Source organism: Ornithorhynchus anatinus, chromosome 1 (assembly GCF_004115215.2).
Source record: "Ornithorhynchus anatinus isolate Pmale09 chromosome 1, mOrnAna1.pri.v4, whole genome shotgun sequence".
NCBI classification, from domain to species: domain Eukaryota; kingdom Metazoa; phylum Chordata; class Mammalia; order Monotremata; family Ornithorhynchidae; genus Ornithorhynchus; species Ornithorhynchus anatinus.
This window is the reverse complement of record NC_041728.1, coordinates 176,220,954-176,240,604: the sequence shown is the minus strand read 5'-3', so window position 1 is coordinate 176,240,604 and position 19,651 is coordinate 176,220,954. Positions and strand designations below refer to the sequence as shown.

Sequence of the window (19,651 nt, the reverse complement as noted above, 5' to 3'; positions counted from 1 at the left end):
TAACCTTTAGGTAAACCCTACGTTTAAGGAAATGAGGATGAGAAATGAAATAAGGGTCATCTGGAATAATGAAAAAGAAAAGGAAAGGAGGCAAAGCAGACCCTGGGGAAGCCAAACAAAATGTGGAAAGTTGGTCCTCATTGTAAGTTTTTCTAAACTGAGTAACATAAAGAAAAAGTGGACACCAACTCCGATTATGACCACACAAAATGAATAGAGTGAGTGTATATATTGGATGATGGCTCCTCTTTATGGTTTGAAGTGTCAAAATGCTTTGTCTGAGAAGGAGGGTGCCTACCCATTTTGAGACCCCTGGCATCTGTTTCCACTGTACCATATATGAACTCTCAAGACCAAAAATACCTCTAAGCTGAAATTTCCATGAAGATTGATCGATCGATCAATCAATCAATCAAAGTTATTTATTGAGTGCTTCCTGTGTGCAGAGCACTGAACTAAGTGCTTAAATGAAAATAGCAGCCACATTTTTAAATATGCTTTTTAAGAGCAGAAGTATAATTCACTAATGGTCAATAATAGTCAATAATTCACTAATTGCCAATTTATTGGCAACCATTTAAAAATGAGGTATTTTTATTTGTATTTATTTATTTATTTTTATATTTTTATTTATATATATTTTACATATTTTTATTTTTAAAATATGGTATTACCTAAGCATATGAATGACTGAGGAATTCCTCCAGGGCCTCGAAGATTCCACCGTGATCACGGTCCTCAAGGAGAAAGGCGAAAGATAAGAATGTGGAAATCCTTGAGGTATCTCATCATTTCCCATGACCAACAAGATACCTTCTAGCAAACTCTTGGATTAGCGACTAAATAAAACTGATCCAGTTTTTCTGCAATCACACTGTGACTTCATCCAAAGTGTCACAGAGTGGACACAATCTTTGCTGTGCATTGGCTAAATGAAAAGTGCTGAAACAGCACCAAGACCTCTACCCAGCTTGAATAACGCCTTACAGAATGATTTCATACCATCAGTACATCTGGGCTCTGGAAATTCTTAAGGAAATGTAGCTGACATGAAAGATTCAGATTATTTCATGAGGGCTGGCCAGGTCGAATTAAAGCGTCACCCGACCGATCCATTCTACTGCCAATGGAGTAAAGCATAAAGATAACAATAATAATTATGGTACTTGTTAAGTGCTTACTGTATGTCAAACACTGTTCTAAGTGCTGAGGTAGATAAAAGTTAATCAGGATGGACACAGTCCCTCTCCCACATGGGCTCACAGTCTTAATCCCCATTTTACAGATGAGGTAACTGAGGCACAGATAAGTGAAGTGACTTGCCCAAGGTCACACAGCAGACATGTGGCAGAGCTAGGATTAGAACCAAGGTCCTTCTGACTCCCAGGCCCATGTACTGTCCACTAAGCCACACTGATGCATAGTGGCCCTGACACTGCTCAATTTAGCCTCTGCATCCATCCTGGTAAATGCAATAACAAATCTGATTAAAACTTTTCCAACACAACAGGCTTCAAGCATCATTCTAGAAACAGTAAGAGTCACGAAATCCACCCAGGCCTTATGTACAGACAGTAAGTCTAAAGAAAACCGCTCTCATATATCCGCTAACACCAGGGAAGCCAAACACACCAAAATCTGTTTTGGAAACACAGGGTGAAACATCGACACATCAAAATGTTACCTAGGCGGCAGATTGACCAGCAATGCTAAAATGGACAGAAGAACAGTAACCGGAATCAAGAAGGCCAGCCCAGCCTTTGAGAGGTAGAAAAAATAATGGTATTTGCAAAGCACTTATTATGTGCCAGACAGAGTTCTAAGCTCTGGAGTAGATTGTACACTACTAAGTGCTTAGTACAGTGCTTTGCACACAGTCAGAACTCAATAAATAAAATTGAATAAATGAACGAGTAGAAGATAATCAGGTTGGACACAGTCCCTGTCCTGCATTGGGCTCACAGTCTTAACCTCCATTTTACAGATGAGAGAACTGAGACATAAACTAGTGAAGTGACTTGCCCAAGGTCACACAGCAGACAAATGGCAGAGCTGGAATTAGAACCCAGGTCATTCTGAATTCCAGACTCGTGCTTTAGCCACTAGACTGTGCTGCTTCTCTAACCGAATATGGTGGGATCAGACTCCAGACCAAACTAAAGGCCTAGAGAGCTATAGGTTTGCCCAATCTTCTCTAGAGTTGTGAGCCCTGAACCACACACAGCTACCATATCTGGCTCCTTGAGTAACTCCTTCAGCAGCCCATATGGCCATTCATGATATCAAACAGCAAGACAAGATCTCAGAATATGGAGCTCTGATAAGGAGTCAATCTTTTGGCATCGAAGACATTTTCATTTTACCACACCCTAGGTTTTGTGGGAAACCCTAGCAGCTGGTATAGGGAGAGCTGAAATTGGAAAACCAAAAGCAAGGAGGGTAGAGGAAATGTGTAGAGGACATGGTAAAGCAGAACCATAATAATAATCATTATTGTCAGCTGTGTGACTTTGGGCAAGTCACTTCATTTCTCTGTGCTTCAGTTACTTCATCTGTAAAATGGGGATTAAGACTGTGAGTCACACATGGGGCAACTTGATTAGCTTTTATCAATACCAGTGCTTAGAACAGTGGTTGGCACAGAGTAACTTTTTAATAAATACCACTATTATCATTATTATTATTATTTTGGCATTTGTTAAGTGAGGTGAATTAAGCACCGGTGTTAGATATAAGCAAATTGGGATGGACACAGTCCCTGTTTCACATGGGGCTCACAGTCTCCACCCACATTTTACAGATGAGATAATTGAGGCACAGAGAAGTAAAGTGACTTTCTCAAGGTCACAGAACAGAGAAGTGACAGAACCAAGACTAGAACCCATGACCTACTGACTCCCAGGCTCATGCTCTAGCCGCTGTGCCAAGTAATGCTACATGACAGATGAAAATCGATTGAGCACTGCTGAGCACAGACCAGCATGGTAAACTGCTTTTAGGTAATCAGTAGCTCTATCTGAGTAACCACTTTGGAATGAGAAAAGTGGAGGAAGAAGAAAAAGTGTCAGTTGCAGCAAACATTAACCACAACAACAAAAAACAGTTTTGTGTACTCTCTATGGGCCATTTTAGCCACACGTGGCACTCATAACGGAATTTCACCATCAATAGGTCTTGGAATTTGATTCAAATTTGGTGTCCTGCACACAGAAGGCACTCAGCATATTCTATCGATTGATGATATTGGGTGTCTCACCTTCAGTGTATTTTAAAGACAAGCATATATTCACACTGACTAAAGTTATACATAAAGAATAGAATGCAACACAATAGAAGAAAATAAAATATATTAAATTATACTATAATGCATATTTCTTAATAAGAGAAGGCTATCTTTGATCATGAAGATACTGTCTGGGCCAAACCATCGTGCGTGCTATGATTTCAGAGTCTGGCATGTGGCATGGCGTGGTGGATAGAGCATTGTCCTGAGAGTCAGAAGGTCATGGGTTCTAATCCCTGCTCCGCCACTTGTCATAAAAATAAAAATAAATAAATTGTGGTGTTTGTTAAGTGCTTACTATGTGCAAAGCACTGTTCAAAGCGCTGGGGGATACAAGGTGATCAGGTTGACCCATCTGGGGCTCACAGCTTTAATCCCCATTTGACAGATGAGGTAACTGAGGCACAGAGAAGTTAAGTGACTTGCCCAAGGTCACACAGCTCACCAGCGGAAGAGCTGGGATTAGAACCCGTGACCTCTGACTCCCAAGCCTGTGCTCTTTCCACTGAGCCATGCTGCTTCTCATCTGTCTTTGGGCAAATTGCTTCATTTCTCTGGGACTCAGTTACCTCATCTGTAAAGGGGGGATTGAGACCGTGAGCCCCACATGGGACAGGGACTGTGTCCAACCCAACTTGCTTGTATCTATCCCAGAGCTTAGTACAACCTTTAGAACCTTAATCAAATCGGGTGGAGGCTGACCAGGTACATAGTAAACACTTAATAAATACCATAATTATTATTATTGCCTAAGAATGTTGATGGCAGTATATTAAGAGTTGGTTCTCTTGAAGTTAAACATTTTTTTCATGTAAATTTAAAAAAAATGGCATTTATTGAGCACTTTATGTGTTCAGAGCACTGTAGTAAGGGCTTGAGAAATTCCAATGCCATAGCATTGGTGGACACAATCTCTGGCCACAAGTAATTTAGAATCTATAGAGGCACTAAAACATTATCTACCTGGATCATTTTCAGTAGGATTTATTTCCTTATTCATCTATTTAAATGATTTCTAGTTGGCTTTGGGCAATTCCGTCCGGGTAACCTGGTGTCTTAAGTTACTTACCAGTGGATTAAGCTGGGTGTTTTGGGAGAAGCAGCAGCTTTGGCAGAATTCCAGGTCATCATTTAGTGAATGGCTGCATAAATTAGACAAACAGTGCTGCAATGCACTAAAAATGTCCATGAGTAGTTTCAGAGTTTAAATGCTCCTCCCAAAGTGCTTTAGCTACTACCAGAGAGGAAAATTAGTTATAAGGAGAAGTGGGCTGTTCCAATCAACACAATGTGGAGCTGAAAATAATGATTGATTTAAGTGGGTCTTGTAACTTCCAAATAGAAGATCAATGGGAGAAACCTGACACCATCAAAAGTTTTCCATGCTGATGGGTACTCTTTTTAAACCATTTATGCTTTTAAAAGTAAGCATGCCTGTGGAGTAAACTGCTGGCATTCAGATTCAGAAGGAAATGCATCTTAAGAATAGAAAAATAATTCTTTCCAAGAATTTGCTCTTGAGTTAAATGACTTGTTTCTCCCTGAATTAGGGATGGAATTCAGGAATAAAAGAGATTTAAAACTGGACTCTTAGGAAGTAGATTGTAGGAAGTAGACTCTTTTTCTAGTTCATCAGGGTGTAAAAAATATCTAAGAGTTTTGTAATTTTTTTTAATTACCTCCTCAAATATATGTTACTTCAAAGCAGTAAAATTATTTTTCTTTACTACTCTCCCATAACTGTAGCTCTTCACTGGTTGCAACCATCTATTAGGTTGCATGACATCTGAAGTCTATCCATTTTGTATTCTACTCATTGTCCATATCAGAAAAAAAAAATGAATTGATCATTTTGTTTTAATCTGGCATTTGCTAGCAGTTTAGTGCATTTCTTTTTTTCTTGCCCCAGGCTCACGAGAAATAATTACTACCCAACATGGGACTGTGTCATACGTTTCAAAAATAGGATTTTTCCTTTCTTGCTCTAATGATGAGAACAGTTTGAAATGAAGCTTGACTTCCATTTTCATAGAATTTGAGGGTATGGGAAGAGAGTCTTTATATACTAAAGCATGAGCATTTTCTTCTGGATAATTCCCCTTCATTCTTTTTGGATTAATGCACTAAAGAGACATTCACTTCTAGTTATTCACTCTTTCATTTCCTAAATTTTTGCATGATTCATTTTTCTATCGGAGGCCCACCTGCATGGCTTTCTTCATTAAGGTATGTTTCATCTTAGTTAAATCCACCCACCTCCTATTTTGCCGTTATGTACCCTGTGTAGTACAAAGATTGAATTATTGGAGCATATGGGAAGGTGGCTTTCACACACCATAAAACTCAGGGACTTGATTCATGTGTGGTGACTTCTCAGAATTTTTTTTAAGTCCTGGGCATACTCACATAAACGTAAACACACACCTGCAGTGCTTCTTGAAACATGACAGTACTCCAAAAGGCCACTGTCGTTATTTAGAAAAATATCCACCGGCTGCCTATAATGTAGAAAAGTGGTATAACACGAAGTGATGCTCCTCTAATTTTTCACTACTATAGCCTGATTTCCCATGGAAAGAAGAGTTATAAAAACCCTCCATCACTCGAGCTTGACCTAGACATTCTTTGCCAGTTGTCTTGGGAAAACTATGTTTTTGAGAGTAACTTTACTGATAGCTTTAGTTACAATCTCTACCTCACCTAATCCAGTGAAGTACCAATCAATCATTCAATCAGTGGTAACCACTGAGCACTGATCGTGTGCAGAGACTGTACTGAGTACTTGGGAGAGTTCAATACAATAGAATTAGTAGATGTGATCCTTGCTCTCTAGTAGCTTACACTGTAGAGGGGGAGAGATAGAGACATTAAGATAATTTACTGATATGGAAAATTACAGTGTAGAAAGATATGCACATAAATACCGTGGAGTTGAGGGTGGGGTGATTATCAAGGGCTTAAATAGTTGTGCTGTTTGAACAGTTAGAGGGTAAATATTGGCTTTCTGAATATATGTACTGTATACTTCCCTGGAGAGCAACCCCAGAAAACTGGGTTTCACTAGGCTAGCAAATTTTCTCACAGACATAATTATTGATTCGTAAACAGATGCATTCATTTATCAAGTCCCTTGTTACTTGTCCCAGAAACTGAGTGGGTAAAACCTACTCTGCGCTTCATTTTTAGTCCCACCTTAGTGGATACTTTTCATTTTTAGACTATTCAACTACACGGAGTCATTGCTCCAGGTCTCTGACCTGCTCACGGGATGCTTTAATTATGAAGCCAAGTGGGAGTCAAGAGAGATCCAGCCATTCAATCCCACACCCTGAAATTTCTCAGAAGTACAATCCTATTCACATGGTGCAAGAGTTAACTGTGATAATGATAATAATAAAGACGGCAGTGATAATGATAACGATAATGAATATGATAGTGGTGTCTGTTAGCATGTGGGGCAGGGACCTCACAGTCTTAAGTGGGAGGGAGACCAGATATTTAATCCCCATTTTACAGATGCGGAAATTGAGGCAGAAGAAAACAGAAGGATTTGGCCAAGGGAGAGGGTGGCACTGTTGCCCAGGCTTGTAATCTTCCTATTAAGCCACGTTGCTTCTACCCCTATGTCAGATAGATACCACTGGCAAGTACAGTATCTCAATGAGTGCACATATGAAATGCAAATAAAATGATGTAAAAGGCATTACAGACTACATATCTCTCTAGACTGTAAACTCACTGTGGGCAGGGAATGTCTTTACCAACTTTGTTGTATTTTACTCTTCCAAGTGCTTAGAACTGAGAAGTAAGAGAATCAGGGTGGCTAAATGGCAAGAGCCTGGGCTTGGGAGTCAGAGGTCATGGGTTCTAATCCCAGCTCTGCCACTCATCAGTTGTGTGACTTTGGACAAGTCACTTAACTTCTCTGTGCCTCAGTTACCTCATCTGTAAAATGAGGATTTAAACTGCGCGCCCCACCTGGGACAACCTGATTACCTGTATCTACCCTAGTGCTTAGAACAGTGCTTGGCACATAGTAAGCACTGAACAAATAGTATCATCATTATTATTACCACAGTGCTCTGTGCACAGCAAGCACTCAATAAATATTATTGATTGCATGAATTTGGAGTCAGTCCAATCAACCGATAGTATGTATTAATCATCTGTGCAGAGCACTGTACTAGGTGCTTGGGAGACTACATATAACAGAGTTGAAAGACACAGTCCTTGCCCACAAGAAGTTTGAGGTCTAGACGGGAGGTCCAGATATGGATGATTAATCTGAACAGCCCTAAGCTTCCATGTTCACCACAACCAGGGAATCAAAGCTGCTAAAGATCTGCATCAGTGACACTTAGCTGATGCCTGTTACTGCTTCTCATTCTTGGCCTCTGACCATTATTTAGCAGCATGGTGTAGTGGAGAGGGTACAGGCCTGGTAATCAAAAGGTCATGGGTTCTAACTCCTGGTCTGCCACCTGTCTGGATAGAGCACGGGCCTAAGAGTCAGAAAGTCATGCGTTCTAATCCTGGCTCTGCCACCTTGCTATGTGGCCTTGGGCAAGTCACTTCAGTTCACTGTACCTCAGTTACCTCATCTGTAAAATGAGTATTAAGACTTTGAGCCCCAAGCAGGGCAGAGACGCTGTCCAACCCGATTTGCTCGCACTCAACCCAGCTCTTAGTAGACTGCCCGGTAATAATAATGATAATAATGGTTTTGTTAAGCACTTACTATGTGTCAGACACTGTTACTAAGCACTGGGGTGGATACAAGTAAATCGAGTTGGATACAGTCCCTATCCCACATGGAGCTCACAGTCTCAACTTTACAGATGCGGTGAATGAATTCATTCATTCATTCAATAGTATTTATTGAGCGCTTACTATGTGCAGAGCACTGTACTAAGCGCTTGGGATGAACAAGACGGCAACAGATAGAGACAGTCCCTGCCGTTTGATGGGCTTACAGTCTAATCGGGGGAGACGGACAGACAAGAACAATGGCAATAAACAGCGTCAAGGGGAAGAACATCTCGTAAAAACTGATGGCAACTAAATAGAATCAAGGCGATGTACAATTCATTAACAAAATAAATAGGGTAATGAAAATATATACAGTTGAGCGGACGAGTACAGTGCTGTGGGGATGGGAAGGGAGAGGTGGAGGAGCAGAGGGAAAAGGGGAAAATGAGGCCTTAGCTGCGGAGAGGTAAAGGGGGGATGGCAGAGGGAGTAGAGGGGGAAGAGGAGCTCAGTCTGGGAACGCCTCTTGGAGGAGGTGATTTTTAAGTAGGGTTTTGAAGAGGGAAAGAGAATCAGTTTGGCGGAGGTGAGGAGGGAGGGCGTTCCAGGACCATGGGAGGACGTGACCCAGGGGTCGACGGCGGGATAGGCGAGACTGAGGGACGGTGAGGAGGTGGGTGGCAGAGGAGCGGGAATGAATCACAGGGAATTGAAGTAATTTGACCAAGGCCACACAGCAGACAGGTGGCAGAGCCAGGATCAGGACGCATGGGTTTCTGACTCCCCGGCCCATGCTCTATCCACTATGCCACAAGCACTTAACAAATTACACAATTATCATTGAACTGGGATTAATTACGTCTGGAAGAGAAAATCTACACTAGAGTATTAAAGATGAGTATTACTATTAGTAGAGTAGTTTACTTTCTCAAAGAGTATCAAAAGTATTTGCTAGAGAATACACATTGCACTGCCCAATGGGGATTTTAAGAGGCTCAGTGAATCACTGAAGCAGCATTGCCTTAATGGATGGAGTATGGATCTGAAAGTCAGAAGGACCAGGGTTCTAATCCTGGTTCTGCCATTTGTCTGCTATGTGGCCTTGGGCAAGTCCCAGACTAAGCCCCACTTTGTCTCATCTCCCACTCCCTTTTGCATCTCCCTGACAATCCCTTAATCCCCCTCTCCCTGCCCCACAGTGTGTCTTAGTGGCAAGAGCATGGGTTTAGGAGTCAGAAGACTTGGATTCTAATACCGGCTCTACCTCTTGTCTGCTGTGTGACCCTGGGCAAACCGCTTAACTTCTCTGGGTCTCAGTAACCTCATCTGTAAAATGGGGATTAAGAGTCTGAGCCACATATGGGACAACCTGATTACCTTGTACCTATCGCAGTGCTTAGAACAGTGCTAGGTTCATAGTAAGCACTTAACAAATACCATAATTATTACTATATATCTGTGATTTTATTTATTTATACTGATATCTGTTTATTTGTATTGATGTCTGTCTCCCGCCACCCTCCAGACTGTGCAGGAATGGGCAGGAATTATCCCTCTCTATTGCAGTATTGTACTCCCAAAGTGCTTACTACAGTGCTCTGCACACAGTAAGCACTCATTAAATACAACTGAGTGAATGAAAAATCACTTCATTTCTCTTTGCCTTGCTTATCTGTAAACTAGGGATTAAGACCATGAGCCCCATATGGGACAGGTCCAACCTGATTAGACTGTGTCTATATCTGTGCTTAATACAGTGCCTGGCAGATAGTAAGCGCTTGACAAAAATAATAAAAATAAAAATCTGAGTCTTATTGAGAGCCTCAAAGCCATAACTAGAAAACAAGATCTATCATCAGTAGTATTTATTGGGCCTTTAAAGTGTGCAGAGCACTTCACTAAACCCTTGACCTCCTTCCCCTCCACCCCTACCCCAAGCATTCTACACCATCTACTAGGCAATGGATCTTATCCAATTAATCAGATATTTCCCACTTGGATGCAGAAGATAAGTCTAATAATTGTTGATTACAGTCAGAGGCCTGCACATTGCCCGCACAAGACCCAGAGGGAAAATGTAAATCTCAAAATGTTCACATTTCTTCAGCAGACAGTATGCATTCATTTTTCCTCACTCCAACTCTTAAGCCCCTTCACAAATCACAGGGGCTTAAACATTTTAAAACATGTTGTATTAGAAATGGGAAAATAACCTATCTGTTTGTATTAACACTCTTCCTCATGGATAGGCACCATGAATATACACATCAACACCCTTGCAAGTGCACATTTCATAACTCTGGGGTACCCAAGATATCACCAGCTAAAACAGATAACTCTTTCAACACTTTACACGTTGTTTCAGCTTTAGTTTACCACATGAGCCTTCCTATGGGTATTGCTCTTAGAGTGTGGGAGGAGGTGGGGCATTTATGACAGTGACTGGGAAATGGAGAAATAATTTTAAAAGCTGTGATGGAGTAAAATGAGAAAAGAAGCCTTACAGAGGGTTCGGGGCCGGGGGGGAGAGGGGAGTGGGAGGAGAAGAGTCACCAGGTCGATTGCCACAACTAAAACTTAAGTATTTATTTATACCACCCCTCAGCACTTGTTCATATATGCATAGTTAATTGTACAATTACGGAATCTTATTACCCTATTTATTTATATGTTTGTCTCTCTCTCTCCCATTAGGGTATAACGGATAGGGACAGAACCTTGTTCTAATGTGGGACTCAACCAAACGTTTAGGATAATGCACTGCCCTCAATGGGCACTCAGTAAGTACCGCTACTACTTCTATGACCCCCATATAACTTACAAGGAAATAAGTCAACTACCCTATTATGGAACCTTCGTCATTTAATATGAATACATTAATGAATTCATTCAATAGTATTTGTTGAGTGACTACTGTTTGCAGACCTCTGTACTAAGCGCTTGGGAGAGTACATGAAACAACAGACACACATTAATATACATAGCTATAATACTGATTTATAATTGAGTGAGCATACCATTTGGGTAAAAATGGACCATCCAACTTTATTTCAGAAATCAACCCTCTTTAGAATTTCATTCCAGTGAGGAAAATTAGTACCAACTTAGAGCATTTCGTCTTTAAGACACAGTTTTCCCGAAACTAATTGTCATAAAAAACGAGGCATGACTGATCTGCCTCTCCAACTCCTATAATTTACTATTTTGCGGGACTAATGGACTGACTCCATTTATTTGTAAATCAATCAAGTGTTCCAGACTATTCTATAATGGATCCCATCCAGGTCTCTGTTGGAATTTCATTTGTGCTGTGCCAGTGTCACGGTTGGGTGCTGAATTAATAATAATTGTGGTATTTCTTAAGAGTTTACCAGGAGCCAGGCACTGTACTAAGAACTGGGGTGGATACAAGCAAATCAGGTCAGACGTAGTCTTTGTCCCACATGGGGCTCACAGACTTAATCCCCATTTTCCAGATGAGGTAACTGAGGCACAGAGAAGTGATGTGACATGCCCAAGGTCACCCAGCAGACACGTAGTGGGGCTGGGATTAGAACCCATGTCCCTCTGAGCAGAGAAGCAGCTTGGCTCAGTGGAAAGAGCATGGGCTTTGGAGTCAGAGGTCATGAGTTCGAATCCCAGCTCTGCCACTTGTCAGCTGTGTGACTGTGGGCAAGTCACTTAACTTCTCTGGGCCTCAGTTACCTCATCTGTAAAATGGGGATTAAGATTGTGAGCCCCATGTGGGACAACCTGATTCCCCCGTGTCTCCCCCAGGGCTTAGAACAGTGCTCTGCACATAGTAAGCGCTTAACAAATACCAACATTATTAGGTTCGTACTCTATCCATTAGGCCACACTGCTTCTCTATCTGAATAGAGAATTGGCATCCTCTGTATTTCAGTTCACTGGATGATGAGAAGCTGCCCCTTTATCACATCCTCAGGGTAGTCAGAAGCTTTCAGCCACCTGCTGTCTCATGAACTGAGGAATTGTGTGTCACGGGAGGTACCCTGATGATAGCTCTCAACAGTAGACCTTAATAAGAGGCTAATCATAATAATAATTATGGTACTTGTAAAGTGCTATGTGCCAGACACTGTTCTAAGCACTGAGGATGATGCAAGTTAATGAGGTTGGCACAGCCCCTGTCCCACATAACAATAATAATGTTGGAAGTTGTTAAGCGCTTATTATGTGCAGAGCACTGTTCTAAGTGCTGGGGTAGATACAGGGTAATCAGGTTGTCCCACGTGAGGCTCACAGTCTTCATCCCCATTTTACAGATGAGGTAACTGAGGCACAGAGAATTTGCCTAAGGTCAGACAAGAGACATGCGGCAGAGTCGGGATTAGAACCCAGGTTCTGCTCACCCCCAGGCCCATGCTGTACCTATGAACCATGCTTCTTCCATACTACTGCAAAATTTGGTCATTTTGATTGTTCATAGGTTACATTCCTGCCCACTTTGGATGCCGCGGTGTGGTCTAGGTTATGGTTTGGATGCCTTAGGTTATGAATGAAGTCCTGAATCCCAAACATCATTAAGGAAAAAAAATGGAGAGAAGCATTCTAAATCTGGTCCAATTCACTGCTCTGCTCCAAGGATGGCAACCTCGGCTACTTCTTTGGGGTCACCAAAAAAAGCCCTCCCTGTAAAAAAAAATTACACACTCGGTTGTTTTAATATTGGCAATCCATGAGGGAAGAATATCAGAGGAAACTATGAAGGAATGGATGGATGATTACTCACTGAATAACAACTGAAAAAGCCACAGAACTGGATCACATATGATTGAACTCACCTGACTCATGTCAGTGAACCCAACTGAGGCTGTGGTTGAGAGAGCATTTAAAGAGTAGCATCACCTAGTGGAAAGAGCACGGGTCTGGGAGTTTTACTGTGCTCATGCATTAATTTATCTAATCCCTTTGTGAACCTTTTACTAATTTCTGCCTGCATAAATTCCTGGAGTAATGAATTCCATATGTTTACCACCTGCTCTATGAAATAGTTTGGTTTTTCTTTTTAGGAGCCACCTTCAAGCTTGAATGAGTAACTCCCTAGCCCTGGTTTGGGGTTTGGTGAACGATAATTCTATCTTTAATAATGTTGATATTTGTTAAGCGCTTATTATGTGCACAGCACTGTTCTAAGCGCTGGGGGAGATACAGGGTAATCAGGTTGTCCCAGGTGAGGCTCACAATCTGAATCCCCATTTTACAGATGAGGTAACTGAGGCACAGAGAAGTTAAGTGACTTGCCCACAGTCACACAGCTGACGAGTGGCAGAGCCGGAATTCGAACCCATGACCTCTGACTCCCAAGCCCGGGCTCTTTCCACTGAGCCACGCTGTTTCTCTGTATCTTTACCAAGGAGGTTACCCCGAACTCCTCTGCTGCCGTATCTGAAAGAATACCATCTCACCTCACTACTCTCCTACTACAAACCAGTCCACACATTTTACTCCTCTAACACCAACCTTCTCACTGTACCTCAGTCTTGTCTATCTCACCGCTGACTTCTTGCCCACATCCCGCCTCTGGCCTGGGATGCTCGCCCTGCTTATATCTGACAGACGATTACTCTCCCCACCTTCAAAGCCTTATTAATAATAATAGTTATTATTATTATGGTATTTATTAAGCTTTTACTATGTGCCAAGAACGGTTCTAAGCGCTGTAATAGGTACAAGGTAATCAGTTTGCCCCATGTGGGGCTCCCAGTTTTAATCCCCATTTTACAGATGAGGTAACTGAGGCACAGAGAAGTTAAGTGGCTTGCCCAAGGTCACACAACAGACAAGTGGCGGAGTCAGGGTTAGAATTCACATCCTCTGACACCCATGCTTGGGCTCTTTCCACTAAACTACGCTGCTTTTGAAGTCACATCTCCTCCAAGAGGCCTTCCCTTCCCTCTTTTCCTCTTCTCCCATTCCCTTCTGCATTGCACTGACTTTCTCCCTTTATTCACCCCCCTCCTTCCAGCTCCACAACACTTATGTATATATTTGTAATTTATTTATTTATTTTCATGTCTTTCTCCCCCCTCTAGACTATAACCTCGTTGTGGACAGGGAATGTATCTGTTATATTTTGTATTGTACTCTCCCAAGCCCTTAGTTTAGTGTTCTGCACACAGTAAGCACTCATTAAATACGACTAACTGACCGCCAGCCTATTAATGTTCAAAGCTCCATTAAAATCACATCTCTGCTAGGAAGCCCTCCCTGATTAATATATCATCTCCTCACCCAATTTTTCTTTTTCAGTCTATGTCGGCTCTGCACTTGAGTCCATATCCACTGTCCCCCAAACACATATATATATATATATTGTAAGATCCTTGAAGCCAAGAATCATGTCTGCCAATTCTAGTGCCCTCTCCCACATACTTAGTTCAGTGTTCCACACTCAAAAAGCACTCAATAAATACCACTGATTGACTGAGCAGACAATTTTAGCTCTTGTTACTGTTTCAAATTCATTTTGGGTTAATGCATTCCTCTTGCCATAACCTCATGCTTACAACCTCTCTTCTCCCTGGAACTCCCTCTCACTTCACATCCAGAATAACACTGCTTTCCCCATCTTAAAACCCCTCCCAAAATGGATACTAATAAGAGTAGTATTTGTTAAGTGCTTACTAAGTGTCAAGAACTGTTCTAAGCACTGGGGCAAATACAAGCTAATCAGGTGGGCCACAGTCCCTGTCCCATATGGGGCTCACAGTCTTAATCCCCATTCTACAGATGAGGAAACTGAAGTACAGAAAAGTGAAGTGACATCAAAGGTCACAGAGCAGACAAGTGGCGAAGCCGGGATTAGAACCCAGGACCTTCTGATGCCCAGGCCAATACTCTATCCACTAGGCCATGCTGCTTCCCATTAGAAAATTATGTCTTCCATGGGAAATCTTCCTTGATCAATCTTTCATCTGCCCCCACTATAATTCCCCTAACAAACTGCCTCCTCAGCACCATCATATCACCTAAGCATCTGTAAAAATAATAATAATTATGGTACTTGTTAAGCACTTAGCATGTGCAAAGCACTGTTTTAAGCAATGGGGTAATCAGGTTGGACACAGCCCCCATCACACATTGGGCTAACACTCTTAATAACCATGTTTTACAGATAAGGTAAGTGAAGCACAGAAAAGTTAAGTAACTTGACTAAGGTCACCCAGCATCCAAGTGGTGGATCTCGGATTAGAACCCATGACCTTCTGATTCCCAGGCCCATACTTTATCCACTACTGCATGCTGCTTCTCCCCTCCAGTACACTTCTGCATATACCTTTATCCTCATCCTTGGTTTTGCAACACATTTTCGTGACTGCCTGGATTGATCCGGAGGAAAAAAACAAAACAATCCATGTTATGTTTACTACCTTCATCTGCAGTGCTGATCGGGCTGGGCAATCAATCACAGCTAACAAGGAGCGACCCTGGAGTGACACTTACTTGGGGTGTTCAACAGACGTGATTTTTTGCAGAGGTAGGTTGCCTCCTGCTCACAGTATTCTGCACTGTTTATCAGGGCCTCCAGCTGTTCCATGCTGGTGCTGTAGTTGAAGGACATGGAGTACGGCTTCTCGGGATTAGCCCCTCGGACTCTCGTGAGCTCTGTGTTGTTGTGCTGTACGGTGGTCCAAATCGTATCTTCTGTAAAACCAAAATAATCGAAGGGAATATTTAGAAGGTAAACAGGTTCAATAGTCGCTGAACAACTACAGAGAAAACTGTATGTATGTAAAAACCATATGTATTTATTCATATTAGTGTCCATCTCCCCTCTAAATTCTAGATCGTGGGCAGGGAACGTGTCTGTTATAGCATACTCTCCCAAGCGCATAGTACAGTTCTCTGCACACGGTAGTAAGTGCTCAGTAAATACCACTGACTGATTGACACCAGGGCAGGCTGTATTTTTTCACTGGATAAACAGACCAGCTGCTGCAACTGGGTGGGAAGTGGCAAAGGAAAGAAAACTGTGATCACAGGGCATTTGAATAAACCCAGCAAGCTTTCAGGACAACTGTATCTACTAAATAAACCCTCAGTTCAAACCAGGCTGACTCATGTATTGAGAGACACTGGAATGTGGATCCAAAACAAGGAGGGGTGTCTATTCTACTTTTTTGGGCAATTAAAATGACAGTAGATACCTTTCTTGAGAGGCAGCATGATCCAATGTAAAGAGCCTGCAGAAGCAGCATGGCGTAGCAAATAAAGCATAGGCCTGGGAGTCAGAAAGTCATGGTTTTTAATCCTCCCTCTGCCATTTGTCTGCTCTGTAATCTTGGGCAAGTCAGTTCACCTCTTTGTGTCTCAATTACCTCTTCTGTAAAATGGGGATTGTGAAATGTGGGTCATGGACTGTGTCCTACCCAATTTACTTGTATCCACCTTAGCTCTTAGAACCGTGCCTGGAATTTAGTAAGCACTTAACAAATATCATAATTGTTATTATTATTGTAATTAACAGAGTCAGGAAACATGTGTTTTAATCCAGGCTCCACCACTTGCTGGCTGTGTCACCTTGGGCAAGTCATTTAACCTCTCTCTGTACCTCAAGTTCCTCATCCGTAAAATGAGGATTAGAGGATTAGATCTTCTCCTTCCCACTGAAACTATGAACCCCATGTGAGACAGGGACTGTAACTCACTTCATTATTCATTCATTCAATTGCATTTACTGAGTGCTTACTGTGTGCAGAGCACTGTACTAAGCGCTTGGGAAGTACAATTTGACAGTACAGTTATCCTCAGTCTATTCCAGTGTTTAACACAGCGCTTGGCATATAGTTAGCATTTGATAACTACCAAAGAAGACAAGAGCTGAGGCAAAGAATACACTCTTCTCTCTCTCTCTGGTTCAGTCTCAGCTCTAAACGTCTATTCTATGGCTTTACTGACTTCAACCACCTGAGTCAAAGATAAACCATTAACCTCTTTGCAAATACATGAGGCTGTAAACTCCTTTCCATGGGACCATTGGACTGGGTAGAAAAATCATTGCTATTCCATCTTTTCCTCTGTCTCATGAAATGACTGCAAAGGATTCAGTTGATTCAATATTTCTTTAGAAAAGCATCTGTCCAGTGAGTCATCATAAATTGCCGGGATTCTTTTTATTTTATTTTAAAAGAAGTGTCCCATCCATTTCCCAGTATATACCCATGCCCACATACATTTACAAATTGCAGAGCCTGAAGCATCTTGCAGGAGGGGACAGATACTACAGTCTCCATTTTCAGGTAGAGAAACCGGGGTTCAGAGAAGATATGTATCCAAGGTCACTCAGCAACTCAGTGGAGGCATCATTCACAGAAGACAGGCCTTCTGGTCCAACTTCTAATCTCTATGACCCAGTAAATGTAAAAATACAATTCAAGTATGTGGATTTATTTTCACTCTTGATTTACTGATGATAATTTTTCCAAAAGATTATTTCAGCAAGATCTTTTGGAATAGAACTGGTCAGCACCCAATAATTCTGTGGCTAAAATTAGACAACTTGGTAGGTAGAGATAGTAAGGAATCAATTTCACCAATGCTATTCTGGAGGCCCCTGTATTGGGAAGGGAGTAAAAAGGGGGAGAGAAAGAGGGAGGGAGGGAGGAAGGCAGGAAGGCAGGAAGCAAGGAAGGAAGAGGCTGGGGTACAGGGAAAGGGAGGAAAGGATCTGAAAATGGAAAGGCTATAGAGTTTCAAAGGAATGCACGACAGCAAGCCAGGGGTAAATCGGGAGCACTGGCTTCCTAAATTCTCTGTTCTCATTAAAAAAGACTGCTGTAGGACTCTCACAAAGATTGGGAAAGACTATGGGAGAGGCAGTTGGGGCAATCCAATTCATTAGGCCGCCCTCAGTTCAGGCATGGCATAGTGGGTAGAACGCAGGCTGGGAGTCGGAAGGTCATGAGTTCTAATTCCTGCTCCACCACTTGTCTGATGTGTGACCTTGGGCAAGTCACATTACTTCTCTGTCACCTCATCTGTAAAATGGGGATTAAGACAGAGAGCCCCATGCGGGACAGGGACTGTGTCCAACTTGATTATCTTGGAACTACCCGAGGGCTTAGAACAGTGCCTGACATATAGAAAGTGCTTAATAAATACCACAGTGATTATTTTAATAATAGTGATGATAGTATTTGTTAAGCAGTTTGGCTCAATGGAAAGAGCATGGATTTAGGAGTCAAAGGTCATGGGTTCTAATCCCAGCTCCACCACCTGTCAGCTGTGTGACTTTGGGCAAGTCACTTAACTTCTAGGTGCCTCAGTTACCTCATCTGTAAAATGGGGATTAAGATTGTGAGCCCCACGAGGGACAACCTGATTACCCTGTATCTCCCTCAGCACTTAGAACAGTGCTCAGCACATAGTAAGCACTTAACAAATACCAACATTATTATTACCAAGCGCTTACTATGTGCCGGGCACCATTAGTCTTGAAAGCATTTACAACAATGAGATGGACGTTTCATCACTCCCTATTTAAATATTCCAGCCAAATCTGCCACTATGGGGTGCGTTAGGGAGCTATTCTTCAGGCCAGGTTTTCCTCCCCTGTTCTGCCATCAATTGACAGCCTTGGGGTAGACCAAAGGAAGCCAATAAAAGGGGACATATCTAATGCATCGTGGCATAAAACGGGAAGCCTCCATCCCTGATGCATCTGTTCCCATTTAGGTGGGGAAAACACAAAGCCTAACACATTCACTGTGAGCGCCATTTAAAAATGATATAGGAATTTCTGAGGGAATCCATGTGCCCCCAGGCGCAGAGATATGAATTTCATTTGAAAGATAAAAGATGAAATTCATGCAGCAATTATGATCCTGGTAGTTTATGAGTCTCTGGCAGTTAGCTCCAGTTACTAAACAAACAGCGGTTTGGTTTAGTAAACAAATTTGTCAGTGCCTCTCTGTGTGCATTCCGATTTTAATTCACTGGACGACTAAGGTTACCTGATCCAAGCACTTATTATAACCTGCCTTGACTACTCTAACAGCTTCCTCACTGACCTCTCTGCCTCTTGTATCTACTCTCTCTAGTCCATGCTTTGCTCTGCTGCCTAGATCACTCTTCTAAAAAACAAAAACACACTCAGTCCATCTCTCCAGTCCTCAAAAGCCTCCAGTATGGTTACCCTTCCATCTCTACAGAAAACATTGAATTTAAGACACTCAAACAACTCTCCTCCTAGCTTATCTCTCTGATCTACTATCATCCAAGTCACACACTTTCCTCCTCTAAAGCCAACCTGCCTACTGTCTCTTGAATTCAGCTAACTCACTCTCCACCCTTTCCTGCATCCTCCCTCTGGCTTGGAACTTCTTACCGCCCTCATATCCAACACACCACTGCTCTCTCCGTCTTCAAAGCCCTACTTAAACTTGCATCTCCCTCAAGAGGCATTTCCTATCCAAACTCTCATTTCCCTGTTTAAGTCCTCCCTTCTGTGTTGCATTTCATTTGGGTCTGTACCGTTTAAGCACTTTGGTATTGACCAGTATAGAAGTCCCACAGCACATATATAAATACCCTTCTGTAATTGATTTCAATATCTGTCTCCCCCTCTTGTCTGTAAATTATCTGTGGGCAAGGATA

At 42.1% G+C, this 19,651-nt stretch overlaps 1 protein-coding gene across 1 annotated transcript in view; it reads right to left on the bottom strand.

The window, feature by feature from the left end:
* The window catches only part of CNTNAP5 (contactin associated protein family member 5), a 746,584-nt gene that overhangs the window by 202,149 nt on the left and 524,784 nt on the right, over positions 1-19,651 (bottom strand). Inside the window, exon 13 of the mRNA XM_029075794.2 lies at positions 15,500-15,700. Coding sequence (XP_028931627.1) covers positions 15,500-15,700 — 201 coding nt within the window. The remainder of the gene's footprint in view (positions 1-15,499; positions 15,701-19,651) is intronic.